We start from the raw sequence: 21151 nt of genomic DNA on the forward strand, positions 1-21151 counted from the left end.
GTCTGTTTTGAATTTTAGTTAATTGTTTAGCTATTGGATAGGAAAAGAATTAATAGTTGCATAAAGACCAATGTGCCATAAATATTCTTATAGCTGAAAAAAATAGAAGAATAGTAAAAATTCAATAATGTAGTAATTTTTTCTACACGAGCACATTTAAAACACCTGACAGTGCTCCCTCTGGTCACCCAGAGTGTTGTGTCACATTGCAGACATTCAAAACTGTGTGCGGGAGTGTATATCGCCAATGCACTGCGAGTTCATTTAGTCCGTCTAGTGCAGAGAAGCGAACGAGATTCCAGGGGATCGATAGCCGCTCGAACTGATATCGATCAGAAGGATGTGTATAATAACTAATGTTAAACTATTGTAATTAACAACGAACGTAATAATATACTGTTTCTGCTCACTATCGTTTATAAATAAATAATTATTTTTCACTGTACGAAAAAGCTTTCAGAAATATACTGACCCTTCACCCACTCCCTGCGCAAGTGTGTGAAAAACCTCTTGTGGTTCGGTGCCATCTGGGGCCGTATGCGTGCACATAGCACAGAATTCACCATCATTGCCAGCAAAAGAATATGTACAATAGTTAATCTTTTTAATATATTTCTATCAGATCTATTCCACTAGCCGTTTCATTAATAATTCTAGCCTCTACTAAGAGGCATTAGCTTAATACATAATTCTCAGCTTTTTGCTTGTGCCTGATAACGAAGTAATCTAACCTTTAGTAAAGTTGGACACAGCCAAACAGCTTTTCAGACTAGCCCACAGACAGGGACACCTAACAGCTGAAAATGCACAACATTCCAGTCATTTATCCTAGAATTTTACTACGGGTCATTTACCGCCCAAATGCTAAAGGACTTCAGGATTCCTCCATCCAGGCATTTTGCCGGGAACTGTATTTTAATTCAGTGTAACCACACGCTGGTCAATCCGCATGCAAGTTTCATTAAAAGATTGCATGACACCTTCAGTGTCAAGATTTCATATTTTTTAGTTCAATAACTTTCTTTTTTTGCAACATGGCCAGATTAAAAAACAGGTTGAAGGTAGGGGCTTTTGACGTCATGGCAACAGGGAAGGAAGTTTCCCCAATGCGGCCTACCAGAGTAGATAGCCACCCTCACCATCAGTGATGGCGAGTGGTAGCAAATGGTTAACTTTAGTCAAAACAGCGGGCTCCAGAACCATTGCCCCAAAGGTTGCAGTTTAATAATAATAAAAGAAAAAAATTGTTGACCGCCAAGTAATCAGTCGTCCATGGCCAGGTTACAATTAATTTTTATACGGCGTCATGGCAAAAGTTGGAGGGGGTGTCTCGACACATTGCTATGGGTGCCACCTTGTGGTTAAGGGTGACAATGACCCAGTTAAAACTTGACTCAGGGCTTGACGTAGTCCAAGTGTGTAAAAATTCAAGACGTGCCAAAACCTGGTCCGTTCTCAGCGTCAGACACAGTAGATGTTATTAAACATGTGGGCTCTTGAGACGTCCCACAAGCCTCTACACCTTCACGCCTTCCCATGTGGTCAAGGAGAAACACATGGTTCTAGGAAGATCCCTTTATTACACAAATAATTGAAATTTTAAAAAAAAAAAAGCATAACAAACAGCGCATGACCAAGTCTGTCATTTTAATGATTTTTTTTTACGTAGGAACTGATCTGTACTATTTTTCCTTTCAATAATTTTTCCCTGTTAAGTTTTTATCATAGTCCCTTGAAAACAATGTAACAGAATTTTACTGTAATACACGTACCAAAAATGGTACTTAATCAATCTAACCTCATGCAAAATTCCACATATTTTAAATATTTGAAATGCTTGTTATTGACGTGATAACGTCTAATAAATTGATGAACGCTGGCTGCACGCACAAAAAAGTGTCCCACTACGGATGTCCCACTATGGATGTGTCCTATTTGCTCATTGTACGCATGCGTGGCATCTCTCTTCATGCTCATTGTACGCATGCGTGGCATCTCTCTTCCACTCGATTGGAACGACCATTGATTTGACTTTTCAATCATATTTTCGTCGTTTGAATTATTAATATTATGTAATTTAACGATTGTCCACCGATTTTCACCACAATCGGTACAGTTATTTAAAAGTAATGTTGAATATTCAAATACGTTTAGAGCCAACAATGGTGTTTTACAGTTACACATAATTGAAATTACAAACGGGATCTTTTGCACAATGTTTTAAAAAATATTGTAACACATTATAAATAAGTTTGGTATATTTGGGATGCATATTTGTTATAAAATCGAGTTATAAAAACGAAATAATATTATTCCCCTACCATGAACAAAATTTTTATAAAAGTATATATAACATCTGAAACTATTACCAATCGAATATGGCCTCATGGGTGAACGATCAGCGGCGCTATCTTCTAATTGTAAGGTTATCGGTTCGAATCCCGGTAGGTGCGAAATTATTTTTGTACTTGTAAAAATAAATACGGCGCACGTAACATTTCAAAAGTAATACAGTAAGTCCTCGGTTTACGTCGGGGTTACGTTCCTGAAAACCGCGACGTAAATAGAAACGACGCAAAATGAGCCATGTTTCATGCCACCGGCCGACCACGGCCCAAGGTCGGCCGGAAGCGCTGACATACAGACGTGACAACGGGCAATTTTATCAGCAAATTACAACCGACAGCGTGGGAAACAAGTCCAACTAGTACTTCTCAGCTTTATAGAATGGTTATTTAACCAGCTGCTTTATTACCTTTATTGATTGAAATATCAAAACAGATATATAGTCGTTTGGAAGACATCTTATGAAGAAAAAATCATTAATTGCAGTGAGCTGATACTGTAGGCCTACTACAAACGCATTTAATCACGATAAAGTTAACAACGGCACGTTTAAAACTCCGGCCAACTCAATGATATCATAGCGACTGAAGTGTAGAGCTGTCCTGTAGCAAACCGTATGTATTCGTTACTGAGTAACGGGTGCGGCATCTAGTAACGAGTAACGAAACGTTACACACGAATGCATTTCGTTACTCGCATTTTTCGTATGTTTTACGCATGCGCGCGCTTATTCGTTACAAAGAACAATGTTTGTTTATTAAGAAAAGTATAATTTGGAAATTCGTCGTCCAAGTTTTTTACTGTTTATTAAAGGTATTGCGTGTGTAGACAAAGTTTGAGATTGGAACCGAAACAACGTAAGAAAGTATTTTTTACAAATTATAAATATGTATGTTTTTGTTTTTTACTATCGCGTATTTTCACGTTTTTTGTTCTTATCTTAAAAGAGATATTATAATAAAGCTGCTCTAATGAGATTTTATTGTTTCTTGGTTAACAAAAGCTGTTAATTATCAAATACTTTTAATTGTTTATATTCGATTTATTATTATTTACGCGACATCATACTGTACGTGTACGAAATACGACTCGATTCGTTGCTGTTACATAACATAGCATGTTATGCGGTATCAGAAGTAACGAGTAACAATACGAAAGTAACGAGTACTAATTGTTATAGTAACAAATACATACGGGTACACTTTTTTTAGTTACTTTTACACCTCTACTGAAGTGCCAAGGAGTTGGACGAAAAGGGGTAGGAGAAAATGCTGTGTCGTTGCGGGAAGTAGATAACACTTCTACGTGCGAGATACGTGGGTGGCCGAGCGGGCGGGCTGGTAGTATTGCATCACCGCGCGGAGAGCAGGAAGCGTCCCTCATGATGTATGATAAGATAAGGCGGTGAACGTGTAGCTTACGCTACATAGCATAAATTAACTACCGAAGGAAACAAAGAATTATAAACGAATTATGTACGGTGTTTTGGTTAAAATAAAGATTTACGGTCATTGTAAACGACGTTATTGTGAATCGGCGACAACTTAAATTGAAACATGAGTACTCAAACATTAGCGACGTTAATCCGAAACGACGTAAATCGGTACGACGTAAATAGAGGACTTACTGTAAATATATTTGAATAGTGAATGCAAATAAAAGTAAATTTATTAATTAAATTGTACATTACATTTCATTTCACTCCTTTGTATCCATACAAAATAGTGATAATTCAATAAAAATTATTCAATTTTATTCATAAAAGTATGAAGAGGTAGATTTTATCATACAAAAAATCGAAAAATTAAAAAAAAAAAAAATGTTTCCTCAAAAAATATAATATTTTTAATCCCTAAATGGTTTGGTTGCAAAAACCTATTACAGTTCAGTCTCAGGCCGAATATGATATTTCCTTTTCTTCTGGATCAATCATTTCATCAATGTTTTGTTATGACGTTGTCACGTTAAACTATCGTCCATAAACCGACTTTACAGACAACCAATTTTTTAGTTTAATTATTTAATATTTTATCATCTTTACTTTCCATATAACTTATAAATTATAAGTGTTATTTTAGTAAAACTTATTCATTATTTCCGAATGCTTCATTTTGTATTAACTTTTAAATACCTGAATGTGATTTCAGTCAATAAAATTCAAAAGATGAGGCAGTGACTATATGTATGTGCTGTTATTTTATGACAATCATATCAGCTCGCAGTTTCACAATCGAGTGCAGTGACTTCATTAGAAACATTCTGATAAAGGTGTTAGGTCAACAAAGTAGTCAAATACCTAGATGTTTAGAGTTGCTTGGCTTCAGGCTTGTAGCCGCGTCGAAGGTTACAACTCAGAAGTCAAGCAACTCCAGACATTGGCCGCGAAAGCCCGCGAACTTTATTAGCTAGAGATTTAGGCAAAAATTTTTCATATTATGCATGTTAGCATGTTATTAAAAAAAAATCATCTTCACTTACTAATATGTATACATATATTATTTCAATATGAAACAATGGCTACTAACCAGTAACCATGTGGGAACAATGTTCACACCAAGAAATATAAAAAATTTGTACAGTTCTATGTGCTAGGTGCTAGTTCATTTTAATTTTCTTCTTCTTCATTTTCATCGGCAAAGGCCCCGGGGACTTGAATACGGTGCTGAAAAAAAAAAAAGAACAAGATTACATCAACCATTTCCAGATATTTTATGAACAACTATAGCTGTGGGTTTCTGGTTTTATTGGTCAGTTAGTTTAAGGTTAAGTTTTACAAGTACCTCGGTTCTCTGATCGTTCAGTTCTTATTAAAGAAAAATTAATCAGGCTGCTACACAAAATAGAGTAAAACCCTGTTGTTTCAACCCTTCACAGTTCCTGTAAATAGGTAAGAGAGAGTTGGGGGGTGGGGGAGGGACGTTCGAAATAATTTTTGGCCGATTGACCCACCTCGACCACCAAATGTCAAAATGTGACATTTTCCCCATTAAGTCAGTGTTCAGTCATCTTTGGCACGAAACAAACAAGTATTGAAAATTTAAAATAAATTTACATATCGCAAAGTAAGAAGTTGTAGAAAGTAAAAAAAATTACCAGAACTAAAACAGAAGCCTTATTCAGGTCGGATATTTTAAAGGAACCAAAAAATCAGGAAACTGCATAGGCCTAAATACCACAATAATCCCGGTGTTGTAGAACTGGAGTCACAATGCCACGTCGAACACGACATGATATGTCTGGCACGCTCTGTAACCAATGAAATACGAGACCATCATGACGTCAACACGACAAAATAGGTGCCCAGACAGTCTGCAAGAAGTAGATCTAATTTTGTTGTGTCGTGCCGCACAACAGCAAGCAAAACGGAAACCTTACAAAACAAAACTTCCAAAATATTTTCCTATTTAGTATAACTTTATGCTAAAAAACGAAATTTTGCTTTTATGCTTGGGTACACTTTTACATTTGTTGTGTGTCTTCAACTGTTTTTTACGTTTATTTATTTTTATTTTTAGCATTGCTAACAGTGGAATTATTTTCTGTCCCATATCTACATGTCATATATCTTGCTTCCTTGGATCTAAACGAAACTTAATCTCACTTTACGTAACAGACGACTAAATGTTATATCGTTCTGCACTTCCACTATCAACAGGAAATAAAATATTACTATAGGGCCTACACGGTTTATTGCGCATTATCTACTGCATTTTATGGATGCATTTAGCTGGGAAAGATTTGCAGGCAGCCATATTAGAGTTCGTCATGTTAATGTTGACATGGTATTGTGATCCTACGCTATTAACTCTGTCGTGCTGGAACAATGTACGGCATTTAATCGGATCTGTCGTGAAGTGTTCATCGTGGCATAGTGGCTACAGCTTAAGAACTCTGATGTAAAAAAAAATGTGTCACTTACTGACATGTGGTGCAGATTGGACTGAACTTGCAGAAAACTGAAAAAGAATTAATACCATGCATTAGTTCAGATCAATCACAATTAACACGAGGTTGTACGATTTCTGTGTCTTAAGTCTTATCTTCACCCATCAACATGTTTATCGGTAATTGCAGATTTTTATGAAGAAATATTCTAGTGATGGGCCGAGACTCGAAAATTCGAGTCGAGTCGAGCGAGTAGCATCAGCTCAGCTCGGCTCGGCATTCGAGTTTATTTTACTCGACGGGACGAAACTCGAAAGGAAATTGGGTAAAACTCGATGATAAAATATAATAAAATTGAATTACAATTCTTAATATCTCCTTACGTGACTTCGGCCGACACTAAAAATACATACGTAAGACCGAAACACGTACTTACAAACAATGACGACAATTGGCCATATTATTTATATTTTAGTTTTACATATTGCCAACTTAACAGGTGTGACCACATAACAAAGAAGACGAACACATTTTTAATAAACAAAACACGAATTAAATTTTATAATCATAATATTGGCCCACATATTACTTTTTTTTTTAGTAAATCCGTGCTACAATCGGCACAACGTTACAATAATAAATTAACGGTAGCGTTATATTTGTGTTACAGAGCGCATGTTTGTGACTGATACGCCACCAATCACGAAATGGCAGTTAAAAAAAAAACTTTGCTCAACTAATTTTAGGAAGTGTACGTTGGCGAACATGGATTTTTTTTCCGTGTTTGTTTACACTATTACGTTCAGCGAGATTGCATTTTGTATAATTGTTTGCTATTCAAGTTAAGTGGCAAGTTAAAATTAATTATGAAGTATAAAGTATTTTATAAAGTGTAACTATTCAATACAAATACAAAAGCATGGATTGGTTGGAAGTGCCAGCTTGCGATTGGCCGGCAACGTAACTGCGTTAGTGTTGTAGCAATAATCTTTAAATGTATTATATTTGTTATGGGAACGTTTATTGTAATGTTGCGTTAATTGTAGCACGACCTTACACTTCCCATAAGTGAAAGTTTTCAAAAATGTTGTAATGATTGTGTGAAACGTAACCTAACCTTCGCGCCAACAAGCCTAAATTATATTCATTTTTTTATTGACTCTTGAATGCTGCAGGCCGCAGCTAACTCGTTCGGTCCAAAATAAGGTAAATATGTAGTTGAGCGGTATTTGCGAAAAAAAATGTTAAAAACTGAAAATACTTAAATTATATGCTCTTTAAATTCCTCTTTTCATTAAAGCCGGCAGATATAAGAAATTCCAAATACTTTATGAGATATCGAATTTTTTAATTTTCATAGTTTGGCGATATTTGTTAAATAAAATTTAAAAATTCCGAAAATACTTTAATTATATGCTCTTTAAATTCCTCTTTTCATTAAAGCCAGCAGATATAAGAAATTCCAAATACTTTAGGAGATATCAAATTTTTTAATTTTCATAGTTAGGCAATATTTGTTAAATAAAATTTAAAAATTCAGAAAATATACTTTTATTCTATGCTCTATACTTCAATGATTGAATTGTATTATATCAGTTAAGAATTTATTCTAAATGAATTATTTGTATTAATACTTGTATTTTAAATATATTTGATTACGTGGGCCAGTCTAAGGACTCTTAGCAGTAAAGTGCAAATATTCAAGCTCGACTTAAGTGTCAAAGATTCAAATAAAAATTCAGACTCGAATCGACTCGACTTGAATTTATGATCTACAAACTCGACTGAAATCGACTCGAACTAATTATTGTATAATTCGACTCGACTCGACTTGAAAATTTGCAGGTTCGTACATCTCTAAAATATTCTAAAAGTGAGATAGCAAAAGCAATTTTGTTTGTGTTATTCATTGCAGAAGTTCAGAAAATGAACTAGTGTCTAACCAACAAGCAACCATACTGGCAAAACTTTTAATTATGAATATTTTGCCTAACTTTTTACAAATAGCAGATACAAAGTGCATTATTATATTTAGTAATGTAATTTTCTACATAACACAAATGATTACAGAGTGTAACATCAGACAACATTGTTCTTTATAACAATCTATGGCATGTGATTGTAATAACATGTTGGATGAAGCTGAGCCTTTATGTCCAACTGGCCATAGTCAATGCCAACCACTGGTTACCCATCTTGCCAGTTTACAAGTTTACTGTTTATTTGGAGACTATAACAAACCATTCATCAGGTTCAAATTTATGCCAAAAAAATTCAAGGAAAATATGGAGGATAAAAAATTTAATCAAACCATACAGGACGAAACAGCTTAAGAGAGAAATACTGTATTTGCTCAATGCACTTTTCTTTTTGACTTCAAGAGTTCAAAAAAATTAGGCGAGTTCTTCAATTGACGGTGTTGTAAATAAAATTAGTCAAATTTACTTAATGTTAAGCTAAACCTTTGATGTGACAGTTGTGAATATGTGAGGTGCAACTCACAAAGAACGTCCTCTTTAAACTCATGAACAACTAAGAAACGTAAGAAAATGGTGATTTAGTCAAGACACGGAATATGAAACAGTGAAGATATGGTATTGATTGTGTAAGCACTTTACATGGCAAACAAGTCTTTATAAAATTATAAGTGGCAATTCCAGCCCCCACCCCCCCCCCCTCCACACTTAAACATTTTTCTGGCTGCTGCAAATACTTTTAATCTATTAATTTCTATCTGCCATATAGGCATAAACTGAAACTATGTGAGAAATTCATCATTTATATTGTTGCATAGACGTGACCTTAAGCATGCTGCCAAGCAAATGAAAATATTGTGTGACCCTGTCTCAACAAACAAGTCATGAAACACATTTTCTGTTAGAATGCCATTAAGAAAGAAATTTTAATCGGAAGTCTGTTGTCCAGGGCACCATTTAATGGAGAATTCACTACACTTGTGGAAGTATTCAAAGAATTTAAAGTGTTTTATCGGCTGGTTGTATGCTAACCACAGGATGAAAAACGCAATGGCAGCTAGTGCTTGTAGCGAACAGCAGCGAGCACTCACTGGAAAGACACACGGAGCAGACGAAGCCAATGTCAATGAGCTCTCGGTGGCAGAAACACGCGGCCCTGTAGTCGACCTTCACGGGCGGGGGCAGCACCAGCTTCCTCCTGATTGGAGGCTCCGGCAGGAACACCCACTGCAACACAAGAGTCGACCCTGATGGCTGCTGGCAGAACTCTAGCGGCAAGGGAATGTTAGTATGTATTGCTAGTGAAAATAATAAACATTGTTTTCTCCTAGCAGAAACAAGTCTCACACTCTAGGCAGTCACAGGGATTATGTGAAGGAGGAGTCCAGTATAACCATATATCGATATATATAGTGTCGGTAAAACTATATACAGTAGAATCCCGCCGATGCGATCCCCCTCTGATGCGTCCATTCTGTTTATACGACCATTTTATGAGAAACCGTAAAAAATTTAAGCAGAGAAAGTCGAAAATTTGAGTAAAATCAGCTGAAAAACAAGTCTGTTACACTTTGATGGGCGCTATGTGTTCACGTTTATCTTGGCGGGAGATGTACTGTAAGCAGCCAGGCATACAAAAGATGGCTAAAAATAGATACCAACCCTCTAGACTGTCAACGCGGCAGTGTCTAGCCGAGCTCGGCGCGTCCACTATCGCATGAAAAGCCGTCTCAGCTGTCATGTTATCTTACCCGCCCGGCGGCTTGACGTCATACGTGACGTGACGCTTACCTCTCCCATCCCCAGCTAATTCTTCAAGGCTCATCCCTCCCAGAGCCACAAACTATGTAAACCCCCCCCCCCTCCTTTACCAACTAACATTTCAACACATTCCCTCCCTTATTTCAACCTTCTGCGTGAGAAACTGTCAGCATCCTCCTCCCCTCCCACACCGCGTCCATTCTCTGTAAAATAAATATTTTTATGGGCTTATGCTTATACGACTGTCCTTCGCTGTTAATAAATACTTTATAAGTTTACGTTATTATGATACAATTAGTTTATTAGTCACACAGCAGTTTCTGCTGAAAAATCACCAATACCTTGAATTTTATTGAATAGAAAAAATTAGCAGGGCCGTAAATATATTTATTTTACAGCATAGTCACTTTTCCATCTGCATTCCAAAGTGTTTTTTTTATTTTCTTTTTTTTTTTACGGTGCGAAGGGTCGTGGAAAAGATAATTGCTTGAGCTGTCAAAATAAACATCGCTGACAGCAAGGGCGGGAGCGCATCCTGTCGGTCTGTCGCTGTGATTATCTACACCAAAAACATGTCACAGCATTTCAGGATAGCATTGTTCTTATATCTTTCGTTTATAGCCGAATGTTTTCTACCTGATCCACACAAGTTCCTTTGCCACGTTTTGAACGAAAATAACAACCTGCCGGCTAGCATAGCCGAACTCGCGTGACGCGAATTCATTTAGCACGAGTATTTTATGTATTTGGATATATTTGGGGGGAGAGGGGGTAAAAATTGGCCCGAATTCTCTATTGCGACCATTCCGTTTATAAGTCCGTTTTTCCGGGAACCGTGAGGGGTCCCACCAGCGGGATTCTACTGTATATCGATTGTGTTGATATATATTGATGGTGTCAATATATTTATATATACAATGTGTCAATATATATCAAAATTATCGATATGTATCAATTGTGTCGATATATCGATATACATCGATAGTGTCTGTATTTTGCTATACATCGATAGTGTCGATATAACAATATAAGTCGATTGTGTCAATATAACAATATATGTGCTGATAATTCTTGAGATCATAGATACATATCGATAGTTTCGATATATATATATAGTTTTGATATATATTGATATGATACTGTTGGTATATTGATTGTGTCGATATAATTATATAAATAGGTTGTGTCGATAAAACAATATAAATCAATTGTGTCTATACATCTATAAATATTGAATGTGTCGATATATAACTATAATTTCGATATATAATATACATATATCAATATTTTGATATATATTGATAGTGTCTATATATTGATTGTGTCAATATAACGATATAAATTGATTGTGTCGATACAAGGACAATATCGATTGTAACCAGTCCAACTGTTTACAGTTATATTATTATTTTTATTATTATTGTAACATTAATTGTATATTTCATGAGCCAATATTATGTATTTAATTATTCTATTGTAAAGAGGACAACCAAAGTATAACAGATATTACACATCTGATTTCCAGAGACAACACACTTTTAACTTCAGGGTCTTCTAAGCATTATTCTTTGGAAACTTTATTCATTTGGTCTTAGTTCGATACCCTTCCACGCTAACATCCAAGTTTTATTTCACTATGCAGTTTATTTGGTTTGCTGATAGCTATAGCTCCTTGGTTGCTAGGGACTGAAAGTAAATAGTTATATGGAGGAAGGAAGGGAAACGCCATCGCCATCTTGCAGCGGGAAGACGTTTCTCGGGCTGGGGCGAACCAAAGCCTTGGTTGCCACCCGAGGAATTGAAGATTCGCGTCATCCGCGGTCGTGTACTATCTAGAATTCTCCATTCTACGAGTTGGGAGAATAGTATCTAGACTGAATAAGTTTAGATAGGGAGTATCGGCGACATCGAGTGCCAACTTCCGTGTTGGTCCCGTTTCGTCCCGTAGTGGTTCCGGACGACTGATGTCAGCGCCAGCGACGATCGGCCACGACGATTGGTGAGACCAATCCAAATTAAACCTGACTTTTTAGGATGAGAGGGAAGTCGATTCTTCAGCCAGACACCCGGCTACCTCAGATCTTCTGTAGTTCGCCAATTACAGCTTCCAGCGTCCAGTGTTCCAGCGTAGCAGCAGACCACCTGGAGGTCCTGGGAAGAGAGCCTCAAGCCTCCGACAACGTATAGCTAGACCCGGCACGGTATTCAATGTGTTCCTGTGACGTCATTTGCATATAATTACCGACACCTAGGTCTGAACAAAAGTTAACATACAAAATATATTATTTTGGTTGTTCTCGCTTAATTACATGTTAACAGTAACTTCACGCCCATATTCAAGAACCCATTAAAAGCATATGTTTTCGACTATTACTATTTCATTTATAACAAACGTCAGTTAATTATAAAAATGACCTGGACATAAGTAATGCAAATTTCCACTAGTCACACAACAATACCAAATTTCCTTTTAATAATTACTCTCTGGACAGTAACACAGTGCAGTGACGTGCTAGCTGGATTATCAGTCTGGTAGTCAATCCAGTAGCAGCATTCCTGATATCTACTGCGAAGAGGGTAGGCGCTCAAAACCCCGTAAGAACAATAATTATTTACAATTGGCCACACACAGGTTAAATTACACGATATATATTGATAGTGTCAATTTATCGATATATTTCGACACTATTGATAGTTTCGATATATCTATAAATTAACATCAGGAGTTACTGTAAACTGATCTCATCACAGATTAATTAACAATAGTTTTGAAGAAAGTGTCGAGATATCGATATATCAATATATATTTATGGATATATATTGATGGTGTCGATATATTGATATATATTGGTGTCAATATATTTCGATTGTATCGAAGTGTCAATATGTATATATTCATCAATTAATCAATTAAATTTTTTATGAGAAAGTTTTTTTTTATAACTGAATTTCAAAAGAAGTTTGATAATTACAAAACATTTTCAGAAGTAATAGTCTATAATATCTCAGGCATTTACACGTAGAAATTCCAGTAATGAATTTGTTTGAGACTGTTTAACTAAACATTTTATATATAGATTTTTATCTAATGGTTTTTAATACTTTGTTCATTAGTCAATTGTTTGATTCATTTGTCAACTATTGTAAATACGTACTTAATAATGTTATTAAATACATGAAACACACGTCAGGTTTTTATGAAAACCATGCTTACAGTAACACAAATATAAACCGACACTATATGGACTACTTGAAAACACAATTCCTGCTGTTATTTTGTATGAGGCATGTCGGACTGTAGTGGAGAGGAAATCATCATTGCAGCCCACTAATAATTACAATGGTCCCTCCGTAAACTTATGTAGCTAATTTGTTATTTTATTTTTCTATATTTGCTTGTTTCTTATTCTTTTAAATCCTGGAATGGAGGGATCCGTAGCCCACGGCTAAGTCCCTGATACACTACAAAATACCCAGTGCGAAGTAAGTCTAAAGCCGAGGGATGGAAGCCTAGAGGCGAGGGAAGGAAGTCTAGAGCCGAGGGAAGGAAGCCTAGAGCCGAGGGAAGGAAGCCTAGAGCCGAGGGAAGGAAGCCTAGAGCCGAGGGAAGGAAGCCTAGAGCCGAGGGAAGGAGGCCTAGAGCCGAGGGAAGGAAGCCTAGAGCCGAGGGAAGGAAGCCTAGCGCCGAGGGAAGGAAGCCAAGAGCCGAGGGAAGGAAGCACGGCAGAGCACACGGGGGCAGCGCCCACCAGCAGGTACTGCAGCAAGCCCTGCAGCTGGGGGACCTGCAGGTAGAGGCCGCCGGTGATGTCGCAGCCTTGCTGCAGCAGCCCCAGCTCCTGGTCCAGGCTGCACACGTCCATGGTCACGCTCTGCAACCAACCAGGGCCCTGCACTCCCACACCCACGCCTCCTCCGACTCCACAGTCCGCTGTCATCAGGTCACCTTCTTCACTACCTTTTTTTAATAAATTGTTTTTTGCTCAACAGGTTTTTATATACAATATGGATAATTAACATAATATGAAATAGATGGGGACAAGATTATACAATGAATTATGATAAAACCGAAATAACACCGAAATGCCACTACAGGATGTCTACCTGGTTCCTACAGAAAAAATCAGTGACTTTTAGGTAACCTTTGGGAACCTTTCAAAAATTCTAAACGGCCTAAAATTTTAAGTATTATGCATAAAAATTTTTTAATAGGGTATACTAAAAATTTTCTTAGTTTTAAATATTTTCTTAAATATTTTACATATGGTTAATTCCTGACACTAAGAACAGTTTATACATTTTTCTAGAGTTTTTACAATTCCATCTCTTTTTCTAATAATTCTTTTTTTTCTCTTCGAGCAATTTTTCCTTTTTCATCTCAAGTAACCTGATTTAGTGTGCTGCTCTTTTTCTTGCATTTAACACCTCATCCTATTTGTTCTTTTTCATTCTAAGGGCTTCCTTACTTCTTGCTGAGGCATTGCGAAATTCCTTTTTTTTTTTTTTTGTTGTTGTTATTTGATGAGTGAAAAAATTAAATGTACTCTGAAAACCCAAATGAACCAATACACAAAATAGTTGAGTATACTATATTATTGGCACTGCAAATTTACAGTCAGGAAAAAGATCAGGGATTCGAGGAAAAATATTCTAAGAAAAATAGTGAATTAAAAAATTCAACACTGGCAAAGGTTTACAAGGCTTATTTATGTTAATTTTTGTACTTCTTCTAATACCATTCCCCACAATCTTGTTCTTTTAATATACATGCATTAAGTAAATTAAATACATAACATGTATCCATCTGGAAACTTAGTTCATGAAACGAATATATATATATATGTGTAAGTTTCCAAATTTAAGGACCCAAAAAATACAGTTAAGTGCAAAATTTGCAGAAAATTACAAAATCCTGTTATTTTTGAAGTTCTTCCCAAAATTTCTTAACTTTTTTTTTGGAGAAAAAAAAAAATTGGCACGGAACACAGCTGTTTAGCGAGTTGATCAAGGATTGGGGAGGAAGTGTCCTAACAGCACTCCCTCACGCCAAGCCATGCCACACCCACATGGCAATGTTTTTTGATACATGACATGGTTTTAATTAATTGGAATACACATGCATGTACAATGCTGTAATATTTGGTTGAAATTAAATCATTTACACATCAATAAAGTTGCTTTAAATGTTCCAGTGGTTTATTTATATCATTTTACTGATATACGGCAAATTTTGGAGCACAATGCGAGGTGGTAGTGTATACCAGCAGATGGTCCGATCCAAATTATCTTGAACCTCAAATTAGAACAACAAAAAGTACCTACAACAACATACAGCTTGAATCCGAATCTTGGTGTAATGGCCAAAAAAAATTGTACCAGAAATTAAAAAAATATATTACTTATAGTGTTAAAAGCATTAAAATTTTTGTTTCACGAACCTCGTTTCCCAAATAAAAATATTTATTCATTTCATTAGCATGATTACACATTAACAGTAAAAACACGTTGGGAATGTAACACGAGGGGCTACCTGCTTCTGCGCGGTGAAGAAGACATTCATGTAGTTCATGTACTGGGATGCACTGTCGCTGCTGCCGGTGACCACCAGCACGCGAGAGTTCATCTTGCAGCCGCTGCTCAACTCACGCTCCAGCCTGAGCCCACACCACCACCGAGCGTGGTCACTCTCACCACCTTCGCTCGCTCACAGCTCGCTTCACAAACAACCGCGGTGAAACATCTTCAAGCCAGTAACTAGAGACAAGATTTTATGGTTCTGTTTTATAGTCCAATTCAACACAAGATTCCGATGTTATTGTTTCTACTTTTTATGAGAGCTGTTTTTTAATACTTACTCCACCTAAATATTTGTAAAAATTTGTACGCTGCATTTTCGTAATATAATAATTTGAAATAAATTGATCTGAAACAGGTACATTCAGAACAATAAAAATAAAAATTAGTGAGCATTTCCAAGTTTAAAAGCGATTCAATATGACAAGCACGATAAAAAAAAATTAATTTTTTCTGATCCATGCACTTAGGTGCAATTTTCATCTGAAAATAATGACATTCCTTGAATTTCAAACATTAAAAGGATTTTTTTTTTAAGATTTGAATTAAGTTTTGTTTAAATGCTAATTCATTCCATGATATTCTTACATGGTGTGATGACGTATCATTCGGAGTTGTTTTAGTTTTATCGCAATTCACCATGTAATCTAGTCTCCACCGAGGATCCACAATCAGGCACAATCCGTAGTAAGGCTCCAACTGAGCCGCTCGTGTTCAGGTATTTCCAGCTGGATCCGGAATCTAGGCCGCGGCCTTGCGGAGCTGCCTGTGTTTTTACCTCACTCGAGAGTTTTTATCACGTAAGTTATAGAATGCTCGTGTGTATCACCCGGAGATCCTGCCGCAACGAGGGACCCCGGGGGGAGGTAAACGCACCTGTGCACGTAGCAGAGCGCCACGGCCAGGGCGCCGGCCAGCAGGGAGTCCCCCGGAGCGACCACGGACGCCCCCGAGCGCAGCCTCTCAGCCTCGCCGCGCGCCAGCCTCTGCAGTCCGTGCCGAAGCGTGCGCTCCACGTGAGTGAACATCTCGTACTGGCCGTCCTGCTGCCGCAGCGAGGCGCCCACCCCCGCCTCTCCGGGTTCCGGGTACAGGAACTGCCTGCGCGCACACACACTCTCTCTCTGAGGTAACTCACATTACGTGAAGGATCCTGAAGCCCCTGTGAATAAATAACGTCTATCAGACAGTTTAATGAAAATACTTGTAGCTGTCCGAAAATCGATACTATCGATAGCAAGAACTGTGTACGTTCAACGATCCCCAAGAACTTCTAAACGCTAACCGGTTATAAAATACCGAGAACTGTAAGGTAAAATACGGCATCGACATTTTCGTTAAAATCGATATGATGGTATGAGATCTTTATATGAACGTTTTCCAAGAAAGACTTTCAACTATTCGTTATTAATCATAGCAAATGAGTTTTGATTACTCGACACGGGACCAAGGCTCGGCAGGGCAACGCCGGACCTCCCGAGCGCACAGCTGCCTGCGGCACTCACGTGGACGTCATGTGGCACGCCAGCACGGCAGCGCGGTTCGCCGGCTTCAGCATCAGGTGGCTGTTGACGAACGCGATCACGGAGTCAAGGCACTGGGTCAGGAAATGGGCCTTCTCTCGCAGCAGCCGCTGCCCCGGGTTGGTGTCCAGCACCACCACCAGCAGGCTCGTCTCCACTTCTGCCAACACGAGCACGGGCGCCCTGACGCTTCGCACAGTGGGCGGCTCACTGGCCTAGCGGGCTGACAGGCCCTTCACACAAGGCACAAATGGATCCTTCCATTGTCTCTGCACGCGGGAAACACAACAGATGTTGCTGTGAGCTTCATTCTCATCTTATTACTAGAGACAAAATTTTATTGTTTTATTTTCAGGCTAATTTCTTTTTTTAAAACAAGATAGTTCTGTGTTACTGTTTTATTTTTTACAAACTCAACTTATTTAATAAATTTATTCATATTTAATCATATCCATAAGACATTTATTCACATTAATAGAACATACATTAATATCAATATACATTAATATAACACATAGGTAATGTCATGAAGGAAGGGGGGGGGGGGGGGGGGTTACACAAAATAAAAAAACTAGAAAATAATTTTTTTTTTCTGTTAAGTTTGTAAAGAGATTAGATTAGGCCTAGTTTACATAATTTACCAGTAGTTTAGTTCTTTAAATACTTTAATGTGACCTGTTTAAATAGTACCTAAACTTTTTAAATTTTACAATACCTCTTTATAGACTTATTAAGGGAAAAAAAAATGATTTTTGTATTTTTTTCCTTGAAATTACCAGTAAAATCAGTACAGTGAGGGGTTTTTTTAAGTCAAAATAATAGTATCTCCTATTAGTTACTGGTACCATTCTCACATGCTTTCCGTTAATTGCACCTACACAGGAGAATTCCCATTTCATATAGTCTACTACTAACATTCATAAAGTTTGGCATGATATGATTACTGTGGTCATACACTAAGGATGGGTTTATGAATGACACAAGGAACATAACTCCGCAACAGCACAACACACACCCAATTGACAAAAATCACGTCGTTTATAAAGCACGCAAGTTGCAAGATGTTACTAACACCTAACTAAAACTTGTAAAATCGTAGAATTTCTACCTCGGGGTTCTTTTCATAATTCGTATTTAACATGAAAACAAAATACATTGTATTCATTGTGTGAAAGTGTAATAAGTGAAAAACACTGTGTACATAAACAGAATATAATGGGCTTGTACGTACAAAAGTCTGCATCTTTAATATCGTTCAGAAAAAACGCAAGAAAATTGGAAGTTGAACAATACTTGCGGTGCGTCATTGCGCCATGCATAGTTTACAAACCAGTACTCTAAAATGTGGTTGCTGAACATGTGCATTGCACTCTTGCGTTGTTTAAAAACCGGACCTAAAACCACACCTTATGTTAGCCTCTACCTACCTAGTCATGAACATGCAGGGTAGGAAAGGTCTGAAGAGGGAAAAGTGACGTCGGGAGTGCCGCAGGAGTGTGTGTTGGGGTCCCTGTTGTTCAATATAATGATGAACGGTATTGGACAGGGGATTGAAGCCAGGATGAGAATATTTGCGGATGATTGAATAGTGTATGAGGTGGTGGGGGAAGGGGTAGGCCTGCAAGGTGAAATGAGCAGACTGGAACGATGGGCAGAAGAGAATGGGCTGTCGAATGTTGAAAAAACAAAGGTGATTAGATTCACGAGGAAGAGGAAGTAACGAGGGAAGTTTATAGCTGGAAGGAGCAGTTGATAAAGGAGGGTGACGATTATAAGTACCTAGGGGTGACTCTGTAATATAACCTGGGATGGGCATAAGGAATTCAGCGGGTGGCAGGTAAGGAAAGGGTGCACTGGGGATGCTTCGCAGGACCCTACAGGGAGTAAGAAAGGAGGGGGGGGGGGGGGGGGTAAGGGAAAAGGCATACTCCACATTGGTCAGGCAAGTATGATCTGTGACCCCTACCTCGTGAATGAAGTAAGTGAGCAGCGAGGTGGCTGATGACAGGAAAGGGCAAGATGGGGAAATGCAAAGTACAAAAAAAATTATTAAGGAGTTGGGGTGGGAAGCATTACAGTGGAGGGAAACAGTGGAAAATACAGTCAAACAGTATAAGTTGATAAAGGAAACAGGGGACCAGGTGCGGTTGGAAACTAGTGTGCACGTGAGTGGTTATAGAGGTCTGTGAGTTCACAGGTGGAAGCTCCCGAGGGAATGGAGGCAAACGGGAAGAGGTAGGAACGCATTCCTTGGGAGGGTAGGAAAAGAGTGGAATGAGGTGGAGGAAGGAAAGCTGCCGGGGGCGAGAAAAGCAAGACATCTGAGATGATGACTAAAAGGGAATGGAAGAGAGAGAAAGGGAAGGACTACCTGCCACCGAGTGAATGCCCAATTACGAGTTTAACATACCAATCAATCAAAAAACCAGTAGGGTGGCGGCAACAATATGATCAATCTCTCGCGAACTTAAGTCTCGTCTACGCAATTTAAATACAAAAGAATATTTACCTTATTAAATTTACATTTCAGGTAATATTTACAATTATTTTACAACAACCGTTAACCTGGATTTAGGCCAGGTTTATAGAAAACGCAAGAACGCAGAAACGCAAGAAACGCAACGCAGAAGTTGTTGAACTTTCTACTTCTTGCGTTTTCTCCTTGCGTTTCGGCCTTCTATACTGGTTGCTTTAGTATGTGGAAACTGAAACTGTCATGTAATGCATATAGAAGGCTCTGCGATTGTAATCGTTACGCTTGTGTTTCTATATTTATGTTTTGGTCTGGCATTCTTCTAGTGAATACAGCACAATGGAGGAAGCTGATTAATTTCTTATTCAGCTTATCCAAAATTTTCCCTGCCTGTACGATAAGTACAAGAAATATTTATAAAAATAATCATGACTTATTCCTGAAATTTTATTTTTTAACGTTAGCGATGGCCGGCGTCCTTGCGTTTTTTTATAAACGACTGTGAATTTCTTGCAGTTGTCGCGTCCTGCGTTCTTGCGTTTCTGCGTTCTTGCGTTTTCTATAAACCCGGCCTTAAAGTCGACTAAATTTGTGTGGTTTAGCAAGTTGCATTACTGAACACGTTAACGTTAAAATACGTAAATTCAGGTGGAATTCCTGAAATATTGGAGGCGACCCCCCCCCCCCCCCCCCCCCCAACACACACACAAAAAAAAAGATTCGAAATAACAAGTAACTGAATAAATCCACCATTATCCGGTGTTTATCGTAATTTTTAGTGGCACCCTTAGAGTAAACAATTACTACATATTCAGCACATTGTCATATTCAAAATAGTAAACATTATTTTAAGCCATACCTTGAGACATTTCATCGACGAATATTACACCTAGGGCTACACAATATTCACAATACAAAAAAACATATAAATATATACTTTTACAGAGATAAGAAACAATACACAATTCGAGAAAAAAAATGTAAATACCAGAGATTTGGAAATGATACAAATGGAGCATAAACCATCAGACGTCAAGAAGTTTTTCCCACTTTTTTTCCTTCTGATTTTCATATACTAAAATGGCCGACATTTGTTCATATATTTATCTGCTGCTCTAGCCTGCTCTTAATAACAACTGTAGTAAAGCTGTTTGGGAAAATAAGTCAAAATATTTACTGGATAATATATTTATAAATGTATTAAAAGTCCAAAATAAATCTTCATGATAAAAATGTATTAATATTATTTGACATTTTTCTCCAACTTAACCTCCCATACAGGAACAGAGTTTGGAACAGATTATTCATTTTAAACAAACGGCCACCATATTGGTACGTGAAGTACACTGAAATCCCCTTTCACTTTTGGCTTTACCGCTCAGAAAAGAATCGGACATTTAGCTCCAGTGATCCAGCTGTATATTTCTCTCATCTCCGGTAAGTACACGATGAGCAACGAAGTATATTAAAACCAGTGTTGCCACAAAGTCATATGAAACCTCTTTAAAATAAATATCTCGAAACTGAAATATAAAAATATACTTTTATATTATTTATTCAGCAAAAAAAAACATACACCAGTTTTTAAAAGTACTCGTAATGTATATTAAATT

The 21151-nt window shown here is 37.5% G+C and overlaps 1 protein-coding gene across 1 annotated transcript; it reads right to left on the bottom strand.

The window, feature by feature from the left end:
- Window positions 1–4815: 4815 nt before the first annotated feature.
- LOC134534238 (general transcription factor IIH subunit 3) lies at window positions 4816–20544 on the bottom strand. The gene is made up of 8 exons (XM_063372522.1): window positions 20398–20544; window positions 17048–17225; window positions 16419–16643; window positions 15499–15622; window positions 13718–13840; window positions 9299–9434; window positions 6266–6302; window positions 4816–5008 (listed from the first exon to the last, which is right to left on the bottom strand). Exons 1-8 carry the CDS (start codon window positions 20405–20407, stop codon window positions 4942–4944), a joined length of 900 nt encoding a protein of 299 aa, XP_063228592.1. The 5' UTR covers window positions 20408–20544; the 3' UTR covers window positions 4816–4941.
- Window positions 20545–21151: the final 607 nt, after the last annotated feature.

The sequence above is a fragment of the Bacillus rossius genome, chromosome 7, assembly GCF_032445375.1.
Source record: "Bacillus rossius redtenbacheri isolate Brsri chromosome 7, Brsri_v3, whole genome shotgun sequence".
Taxonomy (NCBI): Eukaryota; Metazoa; Arthropoda; class Insecta; order Phasmatodea; family Bacillidae; genus Bacillus; species Bacillus rossius.